At 40.6% G+C, this 19988-nt stretch overlaps 2 protein-coding genes across 3 annotated transcripts in view; both read right to left on the bottom strand.

Moving 5' to 3' along the window:
* Positions 1-2364: 2364 nt before the first annotated feature.
* Positions 2365-12941, bottom strand: RPS8 (ribosomal protein S8). Of its 2 annotated transcripts, none has more exons than XM_083359020.1 (6): positions 12937-12941; positions 7262-7369; positions 5746-5845; positions 4591-4766; positions 3069-3198; positions 2365-2530 (listed from the first exon to the last, which is right to left on the bottom strand). In XM_083359020.1, exons 1-6 carry the CDS (start codon positions 12937-12939, stop codon positions 2421-2423), a joined length of 627 nt encoding a protein of 208 aa, XP_083215146.1. In that variant the 5' UTR covers positions 12940-12941; the 3' UTR covers positions 2365-2420. The 2 variants fall into 2 exon arrangements, with proteins under 2 accessions (XP_083215146.1, XP_083215147.1); XM_083359021.1 differs by lacking the exon at positions 12937-12941 and adding an exon at positions 8189-8230 and having other exon boundaries at positions 7262-7368.
* Positions 12475-19988, bottom strand: part of GPBP1L1 (GC-rich promoter binding protein 1 like 1) — a 36048-nt gene continuing 28534 nt past the window's right edge. Inside the window, exons 7-12 of the mRNA XM_083359019.1 lie at positions 19187-19380; positions 17040-17180; positions 16754-16912; positions 15437-15558; positions 13584-13686; positions 12475-13369 (exon numbers count right to left, since the gene is read on the bottom strand). Of these exons, the coding sequence (XP_083215145.1) occupies positions 13220-13369; positions 13584-13686; positions 15437-15558; positions 16754-16912; positions 17040-17180; positions 19187-19380 (869 nt within the window). The 3' untranslated portion in view covers positions 12475-13219. The remainder of the gene's footprint in view (positions 13370-13583; positions 13687-15436; positions 15559-16753; positions 16913-17039; positions 17181-19186; positions 19381-19988) is intronic.

Below are 19988 nucleotides of genomic sequence, written 5' to 3' on the forward strand. Positions count from 1 at the left end.
TCTTCTGATTAAAAAATAGTCTTTTAAGTGTGTGTGTTCTGAAACTTTTTTTATGATATAGGTATCTGAAGAATATTGAAATCCAAATGAGCCAAATATTCAACTAGGAAGATACCTTGTTAATAATTCTTATTTCATTGGAATCCATGTAATTTGAGAATTCAGCAGCATAACCTTATTTATTCAGAAGTAACTCACACGACTCTTAAGTGAAACTGACTCAATAACATTTTAAAGATTGCGACAAGGAGAAAAATGAGGGCGCTGAAAAATAATAAGCTGCACACTAAATATAAAAGTTCTCTCAATGAAGGAGCAACACTTAAGATTTGCTTAATATTATATTCCAGCTGCCCAATTTTCCTTACACATTTGTCCAGCTTTCCATCAACTTATACAGGTGAAACTCAAAAAATTAGAATATTGTGCAAAAGTTCATTTATTGCAGTAATGCAACTTAAAAGGGGAAACTAATATATGAGATAGACTCATTACATGCAAAGCAAGATAGTTCAAGCCGTGATTTGTCATAATTGTGATTATGGCGTACAGCTCATGAAAACACCAAATCCACAATCTCAGAAAATTAGAATATTACATGCAATCAATAAAACAAGGAGTGTACATAGAACAATATCGGACCTCTGAAAAGTATAAGCATGCATATGTACTCAGTACTTGGTTTGGGCCCCTTTTGCAGCAATGACTGCCTCAATGCGGTGTGGCATGGAAGCTATCAGCCTGTGGCACTGCTGAGGTGTTATGGAAGACCAGGATGCTTCAATAGTGGCCTTCAGCTCTTCTGCATTGTTTCATCTCATGTCTCTTTCTCTTGGTAATGCCCCATAGATTCTCTATGGGGTTCAGGTCAGGCGAGTTTGCTGGCCAATCAAGCACAGTAATCCCATGGTCATTGAACCAGGTTTTGGTCCTTTTGGCAGTGTGGGCAGGTGCCAAGTCCTGCTGGAAAATGAAGTCAGCATCCCCATAAAGCTCGTCTGCGGAAGGAAGCGTGAAGTGCTCCAAAATCTCCTGGTAGACGGCTGCGTTGACCCTGGACTTAATGAAGCACAGTGGACCAACACCAGCAGATGACATGGCTCCCCAAATCAACACAGACTGTGGAAACTTCACACTGGACTTCAAGCAACTTGCAGTGTGTGCCTCTCCATTCTTCCTCCAGACTCTGGGTCCTTGGTTTCCAAATGAGAAGTAAAAGTTGCTCTCATCAGAAAAGAGGGCTTTGGACCACTGAGCAACAGACCAGGTCTGTTTTTCTTTAGCCCAGGTAAGACGCTTCTGACGTTGTTTGTTGTTCAGGAGCGGCTTGACAAGAGGAATACGACGTTTGAAGCCCATGTCCAGGATCCGTCTATGTGTGGTGGCTCTTGATGCACTGACTCCACCCTCAGTCCACTCCTTGTGAAAGTCCCCAACACTTTTGAATGACCTTTTCCTGAAAATCCTCTCCAGGCTGCGGTCATCCCTGCTGCTTGTGCACCTTTTTCTTCCACACTTTTCCCTTCCACATAACTTTCTATTAATGTGCTTTGATACAGCAGTTTGGGAACATCCAACTTCTTCTGCAATTACCTTTTGAGGCTTTCCCTCCTTATGGAGGGTGTCAATGATGGTTTTCTGCACAACTGTCAGTTCAGCAGTCTTCCCCATGATTGTGATTCCTACTGAACCAGACTGAGAGACCATTTAAAGGCTCAGGAACCCTTTGCAGGTGTTATGGCTTAATTAGCTGATTAGAGTGGGACACTTTGAGCCTAGAATATTGCACCTTTTCACAATATTCTAATTTACTGAGATTGTGGATTTGGGGTTTTCATGAGCTGTAAGCCATAATCATCACAATTATGACAAATCACGGCTTGAACTATCTTGCTTTGCATGTAATGAGTCTTATCTCATATATTAGTTTCCCCTTTTAAGTTGCATTACTGAAATAAATGAACTTTTGCACGATATTCTAATTTTTCGAGTTTCACCTGTACTTCAGCAGCTGTATAGTTTAATTTCACATAAAGTTTAAGCATTTCTAAAAATCTACCCCATCGTGCCTCCATTTTCTACTGGGGAATGGCAGCAACAGGTCTTCTCCCAAATAAAAATGTAGCAAGTTTAGAAAACGAAGTAGCTTTTGAAAGGATCAGTAAGAGAGAGTATCAGTGAGTATTGTTTTTCTTGGGGCTGCAGTTAAGTCACAGCTTGAAATACATTGGCGCCAGAGTGAAGCAAGCCCAAACTTTCTTTCCCAAGATGAGGTCTACAGTCCTCAATATTCGTATAAATTCCACTCCAGCGCTGACCACCAATATACTTTGTCCCAATGCTCATAAATAACCACATCACTCATTTATAACAAGACTCTTGAGATATTTATTAACCCTGTTAAGATACAATAAATGGGTTCATTTGCCTTTTCTGGCTTTGATCTTCCTCAGATAGAATTCTAGCTCCTTGCCTTCCAGAATGTAGCCATCTGCTCGGCCACACTGTCCAGGTCTGGAGGCAATGCAAGCTGAAAAAGGAAAGGACAAAATTAAAGGAAAAAGTGTCAGTTAAGACCAGCGAATATGCTTCTTTAAATGCAAAACCCTTCTTGCTATTAACTTCATATCAACACAACTATGGTCATCTTCTCACTAAGTGTAGGTAGGCCTTTAAAAATTTAACAGGCCTTCCCACAGATGAAGTTACCTTCAGAACTTGAAATGTCACCACTCACATTCAGTAGCAGAACTGGACAAAGTTTTCATCAAAAGGTCAACTTCAAATCCATGGTCAATCATGTAGGATAACATGGTGATCACCTGACACTTGGCTTCCTGGTTCTAACTTGTATAAAGTAGCAACAACTAGAAAATAGCTCTAACAATTGTCAAGCTAAGTATTATTCCAAGAGTTGAAACAAGTAAATCCTGCCCTAAAGAAGCTACAGATTTTTTGTCAACTCTGAGAATAGACTGCCACCGTCACGTAATTTATCGAAATTGTACATCTGTGTAAATCTTCTGCTGTGCCTAGCAAGCTCAGCTGTCTTGTTTTTTACACCTTACCAAGCAGCTTTCCTTGTTGGAACTGCTCCTCCAGGAGGCTACTGATCTTGGCATTCTTTTTCCGCTCATCATACTTCTTCTGAATTTTCTTTGAACGTTTTTTGTTTAGAATCTCTTCCTCCTCAGGAGTCTGGAACGAAAGCGAAAGTGGCTGTTACTTCCCATGACTCCACAAACACCTGGAACATTCAGCACATTTGGGGGGGGGGTTTGCAAAATTAAAAACTAGCATTGAACAAAGCATTCTGTGCATAAACTCTTTTGCACATAAAAAACCCAACTTGTTCTATGCCTAGACCAAAAATGTGTCATGTGCGTAAGTGGAAGAGAAAAGACGACTGAGGTGGAAGAGGCCACCCTGTCTGGTTGGATATACTACAAAGTCAGATTAGCTTTGGTCACTGCCAATTTTCCACAACTTGAACAGTGGTTTATTCAACCAGCCTACCTCCCCCCATTTTTCAAGCCCCATTTTTTTTCTCCACTTGCAGCTATCAATGCCCACTTCCTTGTAGTCAGGAAAGAATTGGAAATACGAGAGCGCCAATTAGATGTGAAGTGTCTGAATAAACACAGATAGTGGCAGTCAAGGGAAGGTGCTAAGAATTTACAAATAATGCACACACGTAGGCCACCTAAAACAGACATGTCAAACACAAGGCCTGGGGCCCGGATCCGGCCCGCGAAGTGGTTTCATGTGGCCCGCGAAGCCATCCTGGAAACAGTGAGGGAACGGCCCCCACTGCCTTGGCCCTGAGACCCTCCTTCTGCCAGAGACTCTCAGATCTGTCCCACTCCTGCCCAGGCCCCCATAGGCACCCTTGATGCAAACGATCTAGAGTTGGCCACGCCCACCCAGTAGGCCATACGCACTCTAGCCACACCCACCCAGCAGGCCACGCCCACCCTGGCCATACCCACCCGGCCCCCTGAGGGCAACCGCAATGCTGATGCGGCCCTCAATGAAATTGAGTTTGACACCCCTGTCCTAAAAGAAGAGGTATAGATATGAGGTACACAGGTCTTCTTACTCACCCCATCAAACGTCTCCAGATTTTGTTTCAGCCAATACCCAGGGCAATCAAAATGCTTTGGGTTTTGCCAAACTGCAGCCTACCCAGAACGGTTTGGCAGAATTCCTGAAGCAAACTTATTTTGTTTGGGTTTGTGCATACTCCTAACACAATCTACACAGTGTGACCGGCATGCTGAAATCTTTGCTAATTTAAAACAATTTCCAAATAAATTGAGATCTAAGCACTGATGGTATAACAGACTGTAAGCATTTTCCAATCTGGAACCCACAAACAGTAATTTATAGAATCTTTTTTATTCAAAACATTTGCTTCCGTGCTTCAGCGCTAAGATGCTCTAAATAGGAAAGGGATTCTACACAGCTTGGGTCTCATGTCTTCTTCAGATCAGTAGATATGCCATCACTCTCCTTCAGCAGCAGAACTGGTTAACAGTATCATCATAAGAAGACAAAAATATTTTTAAACCTCTGAGTATTGTTACCTACCAGCTTGGCGCCCTTCTTGCGCCCAAGGGGCAAGGCGTAGTGGGCCTCATACCAGTGTCGATATGGTGTGCTGTCAATGAGGACAATGCAGTTTTTGACTAGGGTCTTTGTGCGCACCAACTCATTATTGGATGCATTGTACACTACATCAATTATTCTGGTTTTGCGGGTACAGCCTGTAACAAAAGGAATTTATTTTTCAAGAGTAAAAAAATAAATAAATAACTGAATGGTATAAGAATCTCATGGACAGATAAAAATAGGCTTTCACACTGTGTGGGGACTGCTTCCGTTTCCAAACCCACCCCATTTAAAAGAATAAAGAGCAGAATTTAAAGAATAAAGAGAATTTACAAACTGCAAAGTATATGCGACTCTGCAAACTAAAATGACTGGAAAATATGAAGATATTTGCAAACAGCATGAAGACCCTGCAACAGAAGCTTGCCTCCTTTACACATATGTGCAACATCACTGATGATGATGCAAAAGGGGCCAAGCTTTATATCTCTGCAAAACATCATAATCAGCACTCTTAATTAGAAAATACAAAGAGTCTCTTTCATCTTATATTACATCTCTTTCAGCAGCCCCAACAAAGTCCTCATAAACCAAGTTCCGTAACAAATATGAAATAAAGTAAATACGGAATCTGCAGTGGAGTATTAACCTCACCAAATATATGAACTGACCAATTAGGTACACCTGAGTAGGTACAAAGCTATGCTCTTAAGCAAGCCTGCAACCCTTCCCTCCCCCAAAATACTAGTGAGGCAGCAAACTAAACATGCAAACAAATGTTCAGATTTATCGTAATGGTTGTTGTTATACTTGTACCATCTACAACACTCTCTTCATCACTAAACAGCAGCCTTTAAAACCATGCTAACCGCTTGTTTAAAGTCTATCTCAACCCCTCAGTTTTTGCCAGTCTTGAACCAACCTTATATAAACAATTTGTCTCCCCTTTAACATTCCTATAGCAACAATGCACACATACTCAGGGTAACTATGACTCTCTTATCACTGAGAGCTAGGAATTCACCAAAGCTCTCTAAAGGTCAAAGTTATCATCACAGTTTTTTTATTTGTGCTTTTTGGTTACTAACCCCCACCCCCACCTAATACTCTAGAAAACATCTACTTCACACTTACATTCAGATCCCCAAGAGAAGTTTCCAACATCCAAACGGAGAGCACGGTATTTTTTATTGCCACCACGAACTCTTACTGTATGTATTCTTCTGGGGCCAATCTGTAACAAAGTACCACAAGTTTGTTCAGGTGCAGCAATTCATGGACTACTAAAACCTTGCCTCAAATGCCCATCCTACACAGCAACATGGTCAGTGTAACTATGACAACCCCTAGCATTGGTGACTGTGAAGAAGACCAGAACAGTCTACACACCCACCTAAGGTGTACTTCTCATCACTCCAGTTGCCTCCACATCAGTATTTCCAAACGAAAGCACTATGCAATTATCTCAGCATGACCAAAGTAACGCTGGATTGGAGTTTACCTCAAATCTTTCAAGGATCACAGGAATTTCAAATTAGAGATACGGTGCCCTGATTAAGCATATATCTGCTTATATCTGCTTTACACATAAAACAAACATCAATCATTCCTAACTACACATTAAATGGTATTGCCATTAAATTTAGGGGCACACTAACTATAACAGTTCTTAAAAACACACGTGTGCATAACCCATACTATTATTTTATCAGAAACAGTTGTGTTACAAACATATCATATAAAACATTTATCCTTTACCTCAGGGGTCTTCAAACTTGGCCCTTTTATGACTTGTGGACTTCCAATTTGCTGGCTGAGGAATTCTGGGAGTTGAAGTCCACAAGTCATAAAAAGGGCCAAGTTTGAAGGTTCCCTGCTTTACCTGGACGTTATTTCGGAATTAACACACTTCTGATGATCTGCTATAAATACAGGATTTTGGATTAAGTCGAGAGCAAAGCGCATTTGAATTAAAGCTTCCACTTGTTCCTTCTGCCTGGAGAGGGAGTTTCCCAGTTGGCCTACAACAATTCAGATTATTCAGGTAACATGTAAAGGTAAAGGTTCCCCCGCACATGCATGCTAGTCGTTTCAGACTCTAGGGGCCGGTGCTCATCTCCGTTTCAAAGCCGAAGAGCCAGCGCTTGTCCGAGGACGTCTCCGTGGTCATGTGGCCGGCATGACTAGACGCCAAAGGCGCACGGAACGCTGTTACCTTCCCACCGTAGTGGTCCCTATTTTTCTACTTGCATTTTTACGTGCTTTCGAACTGCTAGGTTGGCAGAAGCTGGGACGAGTAGCAGGCGCTCACTCTGCTACGCGGCACTTGGGATTCGACCCGCCAAACTGCCGACCTTCTGATCGACAAGCTCAGCGTCCTAACCCACTGAGCCACCGCGTCCCTTTTATACATAACATACACCCCCTTAAACACTTTACTCCTACGGAGAGCAGTCTGAACTCTTCCCAAACATTCTCCCCTTTAAAGCAGGGGTAGGCAACCTTGGCTCTTTTATGACTCGTGGACTTCAACTCCCAGAATTCCTGAGCCAGCCTGGCTGGCTCAGGAATTCTGGGAGTTGAAGTCCACGAGTCATAAAAGAGCCAAAGGTTGCCTACCCCTGCCCCTAAAACAATGAATCGCACGTACTTTGGTATTGGCAGGAGGTCGTCCCAACTCATACTTTCTTTTCTTATGGTAGGGCTTCCGCTTTCCCCCGGTCTTGCGGCGTTTGTGCCAATTATCCCTGGAGATACCTGCGTAAAAAGAGGGGGGGGGGGAAAATAAAATCAAACGAAAGACATGCATTAAGTACGGTCGCTAAACTTGTCCCGTCTACGGCAGGGATCTTCAAACCTGGCTTTTTTTTTTATGACTCGTGGACTTCAACTTATTTTATTTTAACTGGAGTTTTATTCACGCAGGGACAAATAAATAATTTTTTTTTAAAATTTGCTTTTAACTTTTGCATCTTGGTTTTTTTAAGCACCCTGTAAACCACCGCCCTGAGACCTTCGGGAAAGGGCGGTATATAAATGTAATTAATTAAATAAATAAATAAATTCCCAGAATTCCTCAGCCAGCCTGCCTGGCTGAGGAATTCTGGGAGTCGAAGTCCACGAGTCATCAAAGGGCCAAGTTTGAAGACCCCTGGTTTAGGGCTTGGAGGAGTATTTCCCGATGCCCAGGGTCGCTCAGTTCTCCAAGGTAAAGTTTCCGCATGGCCTACTCGGCCCTAATGCAGCAGTGGAAGAAGTTTCATCATTGCAACGACGGGCAAAGGGACCAATAAAAAAAAAAGGGGGGTGGGCCTTTGGGCGAGAAAAGGCTTTTGCTCCCAGGAAGGCCCCTCGCTCGTGAAGACGAGGCAACGCACAGCCAAGGCCGACCGGGAGCCAAGGCGGGCCGGCCGAATCGCCGTCGCTCCACAAAACCGAACCCGAATATCACACGCCATTTCACGGGGCTGAACGTCTTTCTCTCGGTTTACCAGACCGGGAGCTCGGCCAGGAGGCCTAGCGGGGGCGGATGGCGGCGGATGTAACCGCCCCCCTCCCTCTCCGTCCGGCAACTCACCCATCCTGCTGCCAGGCGCCGACTGCGAAAAAGAAAGACGCAAAGCATGTCGGGGCGGTTTGTTCCACGGGAAATCTCGCGGCAAAAGGCTCTCGGCTCAAACTGACCGCGCGCCGTTGCGTCATTAAAGTGGGACATTTTTAAAAAAAATAGGAAGAAGCGGGTGGTTCTAGGACAGGGCTAGGCAACCTCGGCTCTTTGATGACTCGCGGACTTCAACTCCCAGAATTCCTGAGCCAGCTGGCTCAGGAATTCTGGGAGTTGAAGTCCGCGAGTCATCAAAGAGCCGAGGTTGCCTAGCCCTGTTCTAGGACGTTTATTAGCTGGACCGGGCGGGGGACGGTTCCTGTATGTTTTGTGTGAAAAGAAGCGAATTCGGTGTACTCGGCTTGTTTTTCCGATAATTGCTCAATAAGGGGACGGGCTGCAAGTTTTTTTTTTTTTACGATTGTGAGGCTTGTTAGTTGGCAGGGATTGTTTTTGAGAGGAACGTGCGGCACTTGCTTCTCGGATCGGGAGGTTTCCAGTAACTGATCCGTCTGTTTTCTACGCGGTGTTAAGGCACAAGGTGCAGTGCTTAAAGAGAGACGTTAAACAGTTGCAAACAATATGCAACGAAGCCTATAGAGATGGTTGTAAAAGTAAACTAATATAACGAGTGTAGTTTATTGCGTTAAACCCGTTACACCTGGACCGTCAGTCTTCGGGCGATGAAGGCTACTGCTAAGCTTGTAAGCCGCCCTGAGTCTTCGGAGAAGGGCGGGATATAAATGAAATTAAAATTAAAATAAATAAATAAAATAAACGGATTCAATTCTTCGCCATCAAGTAGATTAAAGTGTAGTCCGCAGGATTTTTGCAGCTGAGCTCTGGTCTTGGGAGTGAAATTGGTCCGTTTTCTTCTGCTATTTCACAACATTAGTGGAAGATCTATCTCGGCTCTGAAATAGCCCCTTAATTTAAAATGACCTTTTATAAATATTAATAAACAAGCCATCACTAGGGCATAAGTCCTAGCGAGTGCAAGTGGTTAGATGCCTTTGTCCAATAGTGAAAAAGCTTAGGACTAAACCTGGATAAAATTTAAGTAGGAGATACCAGGTGCTGTGGACTGTATTGTGAAGCTGGGTCATTTTTCCAGCAGAATATTCGAACAGCAATTCTTTAGAACCGGTTCTTTTTCATCATTTGTCACGACTGAATTCATGGAAATTTCTCTTAGATCTCACGACTGGAGCCTCTCATATTACTGCATACAGAATGGATTTTGGTCTAGCTGAGCTGATACGTTTATGGTATCATGATGCACGCTTTAGTCCGAGATGCCAATATTCCTCTAAAGTGTATAAATTTCTAAAAATTTTCAACTATTTACTTAACTAGGAATATAATTGTTAGACTTTTGCTGATGCCTAGTTACCAGAAATACTAACACATATACACTGATTGGTTTAGCACAAGAAATAAATTGTGTATATTGAAGGAGGCTTCAACTGGTGCAGAGTGCAGCTGCACGGGTAGTGATGGGAGCACCCCAATACTCCCATATTACACCCCTCCTGCGTGAGCTGCATTGGCTACCGATTGCCCTCCGGGTGAGATTTAAGGTGCTGGTTCTTACCTTTAAAGCCCTACATGGCTTAGGCCCAGGATACTTGCAGGACCATCTGCTGCCGGGAACGAATTCCCGTCGCCCAGTACGCTCACACAGAGAAGGCCTCCTCAGGGTACCGTCGGCTAGACAATGTCGGCTTGCGACCCCCAGGGGAAGAGCCTTCTCTGTGGGAGCGCCAGCCCTGTGGAACCAGCTCCCCCCTGAGCTTCGGATGGCCCAAGATCTCCAGTCCTTTCGTGGCGGCCTCAAAACACTCCTTTTCCACCTGGCTGACCTAGACTGACAGGGATTTTAATTATATTTACAATTCTAACTTTATTCTTTATTTTATTTCAAATTTTATTTTTTAATTTACTGTACAGAGACCTTTAAGTTTTGATGTTGTTAGCCGCCCTGAGTCCCTCGGGAGATAGGGCGGGATATAAATCCCATTAATTAATTAATTAATTAATTAATTAATAAATATACACACACACTGTATAATTTATTTCTCACGTGCTAAACCAATTATAAGCATTGCTTTTTACCATGTCCAGGATACAAAGAAAGGATCTTACTAATTACAATCCCTGGTAATTTTCATCTCAGTATTCCAAAATGAAGAGCCAGTTTATAGACAGTGATAGTACTTCATCCACTTAGCACACTTTTAACTTAAAAAAGAAAGCAGTTTTATTATTGTTTGTAAAAGGTGAAATAGTCAGATCATTTTTGTTTACAGTTGCTGTAGAAAACCTTTTAAAATGTTTCTGATCATTTAAAATATTCCTAGTCATGAATGACTTTTTGTCTCACATGGGCATGTACTTTCAAATATTAAAACAGGATTATTCTCCACTGTAATGTCTTTTGCCATTTCGTGCTGTTCTAGATTCAAGCACTGCAAGTAAGGTCATCCAAAGGCATTTTGATATTCTGCTGGAATAAATTCCTCAGAAAGATTCTAAAGTTGTATTCTATGTGTTTTTTGTCATGGAAGAAGTTTGTGCATCCCACTTAAGGATTCAACTACAGGAATGTTTGGAGGCATATGACTAATTGCTTTAGGAGCTTTTGTGTGTAGTGCTTACTATGCAATCTTTGTGACATAGTCCATGGACACTTGAAAGAATTAAGGTAAAAGTAAAGGTTCCCCTGCACATGCGTGCTAGTTGTTTCCAACTCTAGGGGCCGGTGCTCATCTCTGTTTCAAAGCCGAAGAGCCAGTGCTTGTCCGAGGAAGACTCCGTGGTCATGTGGGTGGCATGACTAGACGCCAAAGGTGCATGGAATGCTGTTACCTTCCCACCGTAGTGGTCCCTATTTTTCTACTTGCATTTTTACGTGCTTTCAAACTGCTAGGTTGGCAAAAGCTGGGACGAGCAACAGGCGCTCACTCTGTTATGCAGTACTCAGGATTTGACCTGTCAAACTGCTGACCATCTGATCGACAAGCTCAGCGTCCTAACCCACTGAGCCACTGCATCTCTTAAAAGGAATTTTAAAATTTTAAAAATTAAAAATTTTAAAAATTGAAAGAATACATGAATATACTTTTATTATGATCTTAGGATACAGAACTGTTTACTAATGCAGCACTGTCAACATTAAAAAAAAACTAATCCAAATACAATTACAGAAGAATGTATTCTTTCCAAACCCCGTACCCCATTATAATTTTAACATGCATTTTGAAATACTTGCATCACACAAGATGCTTTTTGCCTAGCTGGCAAGGAGAGTGCTGCATGAAGTTGAGGTTTATTGGTTTCTATTATGTTCAGTAGTCAGACTGACTCTACAAATTAAATACTTTGTAGGTTGTTTGTCTTCCTTTAATCCTAATGATTGCTAGCTTGGCAAATTATTATTATTTTTTTTTAGCAAAAACCACTTTGGTGTTCTAAAACAATCAGTGGGCTCTAGTAAGTGTCTTGTTCCTTGACCATTAGGAATGTAGTGCTTTGGATGCCAGCCATTGTATAACGTTATGCTGCACTTTACGGCTATATGCCAGTACAGTCTGGGAGATTTGGCAGATTGAAGTATGGATGTGCTCATAAACATCTCATCTGTGGGAATTTAATTATAACCAACCTTGAATGATCTTCAAAACTAAGGGATACACCTGGGTAGTATTTGGATAGAAAATTACCAGGAAATTCCAGGACTATAGCCTATATTAAAAAGTTGGAAAAAAAACATCCTGGGAGAAGGCAAAAGCAATGGCTTCCATATTATTCCAAAGAGAAGTATACAAACTTGCCCCGAAAGTCATACTTCTACACTTGATAGAAAACCAATTTTTTAAATGTCCAAATGCTAAAACTTAAAATATTACAAGTTAGTGAATCTTGACAAAAGCAATACATGCATTACTATCCGTCCATGCTCCTTGTGTACTGTATCAGAAATTAAACATTAGATTTATACAAGGATAATCACTGCCCAATATATCAGTTTTGTTATATACTTAATGTGAACTTTTTCATTACCGATGAGAAATTCATATTGTTTTATAGATATCCTTTTTAAATATAAACTTACATTATAGGACTAGAGTGATTCATTTATTCATCAAGAAAAGCAAATTAGATTTCTGCTTTGAAAAATTACTGCTATCTGAAGATTGAAATACAAGATCTTATTTAAGAAATCTAAACTAATAACTTGAGAAATGACAGACTCAGAATTGGCAAACTGATGCAAAATATTTATTCCAAGTTAGTTATCTTTTGATGCAGTAGTTTTCCCCCTCATACAGACTCAATGTGATAGTCACTTTTTAAAATCTGTAAATAATGTTATCAAAATAATCTTAATCTTTGAAATCCCACAAAAATTTTATATTTTAACAATCCACCCTGAATATCAAGGTTGCAAGAACACAAACAATTCCTATATCCAAATATTTTACAGCTGTACCCCCCCCCCAAAAAAAGAAAAACCAAACACGCCTGGTTAAGTGATGAAGCTCCCCGAGCCGCCAAAAAATAAAAAAGTTCCATGTTATTAGCATTAATTTAACACAATTAGAACTTCCGTAGCCATTTTGTCATTGACAATGATTGTTTTAGCACATTATTGCCGCACGACATTTTGCAATGTGGACGGCAGTATGAGAAGCTTGTGGTTGCCCAACCTAAGTCTTTTGCATCCTGCTCCTGATGAGACTGAACCCATGCCTTGCTCCAGAAGGCGGAATGGATTGTTCTCCTTGAAGCACAGAAGGGCAAAATCAAAAAGTAGTAAGCCAATAGCTTTCTTCTTTGGGATACAATTCTTTCCCTTGTGCATGAAGTTTTCAACAATAAAAAACTGAACAGACTTGAGATAGAATAAACTCTGCTTCATTCGAACCCCAAACATTTATGTGCTGAACTACAAACTGAGTTTGCTGGGTTGGTTTTATATTATGGATTTTTTGGTGCCCATCTTCAGGCATCGTCGTCAGAAGTTTCACTGCTACTTGTTTCTGTATCTGACTCTTCAAACTCTGTCTTAAAAGTGCTTCTCCAGTGGGAGAATAGTTGACTGCTGCCTTGGCCTCGAAGAAATTCACTCTTCCGAAAGCCATTTCTTCTTAGCTAGAGACAAAGGAAAGAACATTTTCATACTTGTTTCTCCTTTTCATTCATAATAAACTAAAAATCTATTGTTCTCAGATGCACCAAAACAAAATTATTTAATTTTGACCTCACAGTTTGCTGTAGTCAATGTTCTCAGAGGTTTCAACACTTGAGTTATAAAAACTAAAATGATGCTAAAATGATGCTAAAACGAGTAAGCAGTTGAACATACCTGCTCTGATTTTATTTGGAACTCTTTGAGCTCATCCTCTGTGAGGGGAAGGCAATTCTCATCGTTTTCAGGATATTCCTGCCATCCCATTGCTTTCAGTAATCTAGCATGGAAAAGGTAAAGAATAAATAGAAAAGGGACTGGATTAATGATTGTCATTATTTTGATATTTTTGATATTTGATATTTAATTTTTTATATATACCGCCCTTCTCCCGAAGGACTCAGGGCGGTGAACAGGGCAGATATATAAAAAATACAAAAATACAAAAGTTAAAAAAAAATTAAACATATGCCCAACTAAAAACAGTAAATACATATATTAAAAATGACAATAAAAACCCAACCCATCCCCCATCAGGCCAGGCCGGCTTGTTCAAATAAGAGTGTCTTCAGATCGCGACGGAAGGAGCGAAGGTCGGGCACCATCTGGAGCTCAACCGGCAACCGATTCCATAGCTCCGGGGCGCCCACAGAGAAGGACCTCCCCCTGGGGGCCACCAATCGACATTCTCTGATCGGTGGCACCCTGAGGAGGCCCTCTCTGTGGGAGCGCACAGGGCGGAGGGAAGTTGATGCCGGCAGCAGGTGCTCCCTAAGGTACTCCGGACCCATGCCTTGTAGGGCCTTAAACACCATTACCAGTACCTTGAATCTCACCCGGAAGACAACTGGTAACCAATGCAGCTCACGGAGCAGAGGTGTAACATGGAAGTATCGGGAGACTCCCAACACAACTCTCACGGCTGCATTCTGTACCAGTTGGAGCCTCCGAGTGGTCCTCAAGGAGGAAAAGTGATTTTATTCCTTTTAAAGCACAAGAAAATCCAGCTATTTTACAATATTGCTCTTTGGAGATTATAAACAGATATAAGGGGGGAATCACTATTTTTATATTGATCAGCCTTGCATAGACAGTGGGAGCACTGTCAAAACTTATTTTGGGCTTTGTTCCTCATTTTGTCTGCAAGCTCACCTGGACAACTGCAAGACCATAGTCTGAGGACCCTGTGATTTAACTATTAAAATTTATTTGTTGCTTATGTCGTTATTGAAATAATTTGTTCTATTCATGGTGAGGTGATGTCACAGAAATTCATCAACTATTTTGGAAAGAGCAGAACTACAAAATTTGAGAAATCCTGCATTAAGGTGGTAAAGTTTTTTTAAAAATCCTGTTTGTGTCCTCTTTAACTACAGTAAAACTATGGTTCTCATATAACTTAAAATTACATACTTGAATAATCGTTTTATGCTATATTGTACACTTGTTTTAACACTTGACAGGATTGAAGAAATAAGAAGACAGTTTTTAAACAAAGTCTTTATTGTTTTGGTTCTTTGACAGTAAGCAGAAAAAGATAAATCTACTTTCACCCCATTCTAGTTTGCTAAGACGGACTGTGTAGAAGCAGATGTCATCCTTCTGCTGTGTCTGATGAAGCAGCTCTTTAGCCAGATTGACTTGTGCCTCAATTCAAACCTCATGCAGGTTTCAAGACTGAGGAATATATGATTAGGACATTAAAGACTGTTTCCATGGAATTATTCTTGCCTTATCAATAAGGAGGGGCATTCCTTTCCCTCTCCTGTGAAACATTTCAAAAAGAAATGGCAAAAAGGCAATGCTTTCATCAGAGCGTATCAATCACAGGGTATCATGTGGATAACAGAAGAGAAGAATGTTCATTACAAGAAGCCAAAAACTTTTACTGTATTGTACTGGATGACATGGAGTGATGGGGCTATGTCAAAAAACCACAGGTTCTTCTTCTAGAGCTGGTTAAACCTCTATTGATTTCTATACATTTATGGTGGGTTAATATTTTCCAGACCAATTGCCTTTTTTCTCACCTGTGTTCTGCTTCTAAAGAGTGAGAAAGATTCTCTCCCTCTTCCAAAGGCAAAGAAAGCCCATTCTGATGGCAGTTCTCCTCCCAGTTTTCCTTTGGTTCTGCTGTACTGCCACCATCCACCTAGTTAGGAACAAAAGACACATCAAAATCATAGTTGTGTAATAGCACAAATCAATTTATTTCAGAAAGTTTTCTAAATTACATGTTGAGGTATAGGCTTTATGATGAGGCTAAGAATCTCAAACTAACGCTTAGAAACAACTATCAAAAAATGCTAATAGCTACTGTAGTTCTACAGTTTAATTTATAATATATTTTTATTAAGACTTGTGATTATAATAATAAAATCTAATACAAACTAAAGTTAAAATATCGGAGTAAAAAGTATAAGAAAAAAGAGAAACATAATAAAAAAGGTGACTTCCAACCTTCATCATAAGTATAAAACCAATTTAGTAACACTTCACTCTGTCTAAAGTTACAAACATTTATCTCTTCATCCTATATCCCATTGCTTATCTACCAACTGTTACAACGATGCTGAACAAGACAACTTATAACCAGTCCTTGTGGTCATTGCAGCATCTCTCGTATTATGTAATCATGATTTGGGGGCTTGGAAACTGGCTCACAATTAAGACAGTTGCAGTATCCTACAGTAATGAGCACTACTTGCAACCTTCACTGCCAACTTCGGCAAGCAAAGTCAATGAGGAAGCGTGAGCATGTGTGTGTGTCATAAATTGTTATCACATGTTGTTGCACTTAGCCATGTGGGAGTTCCTTATTGACAGCAGTTCTGTTGCAACTGCTGCCGTAAATTGGTTACGGTACATGATATTGCATTTTACAATCACATCATTCAGCAGTGGAATTACTACTCCCAATTATCATAGTTAAATGAGAACGGTCTGCATGAGTTTATAACACAGGATCAAGAATAAAAAATAGTAACAAAGTCCACCATCACTGTAATAATTGAGAATTCCCATCTGTTGAACTAATGTATGGGAAAGTAACTCTGCACTGTTGCAAAAAAATGCACGAAGTCTTAAAGAAAATAGTATCTATATAATAATAATATAAATAACATAAATAGTATCCTACCTTCAAAACTATCATTAATATTTGCCACATTTTTTATTTACCACATTTTATACATGACAGAAACCAGAATCATGATGCATACGCTAGCATTTGGGGAAAGTACCAAGTTTACTAAATATGCATGCAAGAAATACTAGAAAATTATTTAAAAACAACTCTTGACATCATTATTTTTAAAAAAAAAAAAAAAAAGACATGGAACCCTTACATCCTCCAGTTTGTTGTTCTCATGGCGCTCTGACAATTCTCCATTCCTGTCATCCTTCAGAGCTTTTAAGAACTCACTCTTCTTATCTGTGGTGCGGCGCATCAGCTTTGTCAAGCGAGAGGAGTTTATTTCAATAGGAGGGGTGGTACTAGAGGGACTCTGGGAATAGAGTAATTGCATTGTTAAATCTATTATAATTCATGATTTGCTAGAGCGAACCAAAATTGGTTAATTTTTGAAGTACCTTCTGATTTATAGCATGCTCATATCCATCATACATGCTTACCTCTTTGGAAGAGGTGAGAACAGAGCCACTGGTTAACACAGCTGGTTTGGTTACAGACACAGGACTGGTAAAAGCTGAATCACGGCTGGAGGTTAGTGAGCTTGGTTTATGTTCACTTCGGTTAGATTTCCACTGATTTGGCTATAATGAAGAAATGTACAGTAACAATAGCAATACATTTCCATAAAATCAATATTGACTTAGTAAAAATATTGTCTTCTGAAAATCTCCACCTATTTAAAATGCCCCTTTTGGAATCCCCGTCATACATTTATCTGACATAGCTATATTCCAGATCCTAATAACAGCTAACAGAATATCAAATGATTTGGAAAAACAACAAACAATCCCAAATATTTTGTCCGTCAAAGTAAAAAAAAAAAACAATGCTAGAAAATGAAAGTGAAGAAAAATGTTTTATTAATTTTGTTAAATTTGTCATGGCCACTCACTCCAATAGATTCTTACAAAATCTAATACCATTTAAAACAATGAAAAAAGGCAAAATAGGACAGCCTGGATTAAAAACAGCCACTCGCATTTACCTCAGGGTCTCAGAACAAAGCCAGGTTTTAAGAGCTTTATGGAACCTGAGGAGAATGAGTTTGTCAACCGTATCTCTGAAGAGATGCTTCCTTTTGAATCTGCCTGAATGTACTTGGCGGGCAGAAACAGTGGAAGAGAAGCAGTCCTTCAGATAATCAGACCCTATGCCATAAGTAGCTTTAAAAACCATGAACTTGCACCAGGAAACCAAGTGGTAACCAATGCAGCTTTTCTGTGACATGAGCAGAGTGAGTAGTGGCAATTATTGCTCATACCAGGCTCAAGGTTGACTCAGCCTTCCATCCATCCTACCTCCATCCTGAGGTAGGTAAAATGAGGACCCAGATTGTTGGGGGCAATTAAGCTGACTTTGTAATAATGCCGCTTGGGGGTGTATGAAAGCCCTAATAAGCAGGCATATACATAGAATGAAGGCTACTGCTAAGCTTGTAAGCCGCCCTGAGTCTTCGGAGAAGGGCGGGATATAAATGGAATTAAAATAAATAAAATAAATAAATACCACTCCATTTTAAACCAGCCGTGGCTTCCAGATGATCTTTTAAGGATAGCCCCATGTAGAACAGATTGCAAAAGTCCAATTGTGAGGCAAGCAGAGCACAAGTGACTGTAAGGACTCTTAACTGAGAAAGGAGCACACCGGTGCACAAGATGAACTTGTACCAAAGTCCCCCAGGCCACAGCTGCCACCTGCTCTGAGAAGTAGCTGTTAAGTCTAGGAGCTCAAGGTTGTGCACCTGCCTTGAATGCCAAAGTACAGCCTCATCCAAGTGGAATAGCAAAAGTATCCCAACTCAGGGGGACCCAGGCAGCCAGAGCCACTCAATCTTGTCGGCATTGAACTGAAAGCTATTCCTCTCCATCCAGACAGAGTTTTCAGAGAATGGGACAGTACCTCAACAATTTGACGTGCACCATCAGGGGTTGAAATGTAAAGTATGCTGATTATACTAAACTTCTCATCCAGCAATTTCATGTAGATGTTACACAGCAAGACAAGAGACCGCTGAATCCTAAGGCACCCAAGTGAGGGGCCACAGGTGCAATCTCTCCCTTCCTGTCAACACTAGTTGTAACCAACCACAGAGGAAGAGGCATGCCACTGCAATACATGCTTCCCATTCCAAGCCTCTAGAAGCTAGTCCAGGCTGCTGATACTATCATGGCTGAGAGATCAAAGAGTACAAGGATTGATGCACCACTCCAGTCTAGCTCTGCCAAAAATCATTTGTAAGTGTAACCAATATTGTCTCTGTACTGAGCCCTGGTGTGAACTTCCAACTGAAATCGGTTTGGATAACCTATTTCTCCCAAGAACTTCAAAGAAGGCCATCTTCTTTTAAATATCTACACAATGCTAACCGAAAATATAAAAAAAAGTTGAATCAAGCTTCCAATAGTAAAGACCGGGAAGACCTCATGGATCCTCCTATACTGTTAGTATTTTATTTTTATACAAAGAATGCACTTGATTGCGCTATTAGTATAGCACAGATATTTATATTGTATTACTATATTACTATAACGTAATTTCAATCATCCCTATTACTAGTATAATAGCTTTTCACTAGTATTCTGTGTACCTTTGATGGGGGTGCTGCAGGCTTAGGAACCAGATTTTTGTAGACACTCGGGACAATCGGGGTTGTCTTGTTGCCATTTGAAAGCTGAGGTCCTGGTGATGTGAATGCAGCTGAGAAGGCAGCAGCAGGGTCCTCTTTTGAAACCTTTTTGATGACCAGCATCTTGGTAGGTTGCTTGGCACTAGGAGGATTTTCTAATAAAACAACATGGAAGAAGCTTAGTATTTCAACAAAAAAATGAATTCATACTACTCCATCAATTGCACCTGCTCACGTTAAATCAGTGCAAAAGTTATCAGGGCTGAATTTGGAAACCCTATAATTAACAATAATCTAAATAAATCTGTTTTTTAAGAAGTACTGTAAGAATATTTTTATGATCTTATAAGCTTATTTTTATGCCCAATTGAACATAGTGCTGTTCGAGTACCAAAAACCTGCATAAGGCTTAAACATACTAATCCTGCCCAACTTAATACGATGGGTAGAAATGATTGGAGGAGATGGTCTTTCAAATACCCTGGCTCCATGCCATGTGGAGCTTTTTAAGTAATAATCAGCACTTTGAATTGCATCCAGAAGTTTGCAGAACAAATGTGAACGTGGGCATAACAAATCTATAATTGCCTGGGCTGCATTCTGAACCAACTGAAGTTTCTTAAAGTTCTTCATGGGCAGCCAAATGTAAAGTGCATGGCAATAATCAACTCAGGATGTGACCAAAGCATAAGTGACCATATGAATTGCCTCTGGATATGGATAGGATCACAATATGCAATGCAAAGCTGTGGAAGGCCCTCCT

Source organism: Vipera ursinii (assembly GCF_947247035.1).
Source record: "Vipera ursinii genome assembly, chromosome: 3".
NCBI lineage: Eukaryota > Metazoa > Chordata > Lepidosauria > Squamata > Viperidae > Vipera > Vipera ursinii.

Bases quoted from the DNA above. Each gene is read 5' to 3' on its own strand.
- RPS8 (XM_083359020.1), bottom strand. The intron at 3,199-4,590 runs GTAGGTAACAAT...CTTTCGTTCCAG, and splicing joins GCAAGAAGGGCGCCAAGCTG to ACTCCTGAGGAGGAAGAGAT. The intron at 2,531-3,068 runs GTAAGGTGTAAA...TTCCTTTTTCAG, and splicing joins CCAACAAGGAAAGCTGCTTG to CTTGCATTGCCTCCAGACCT.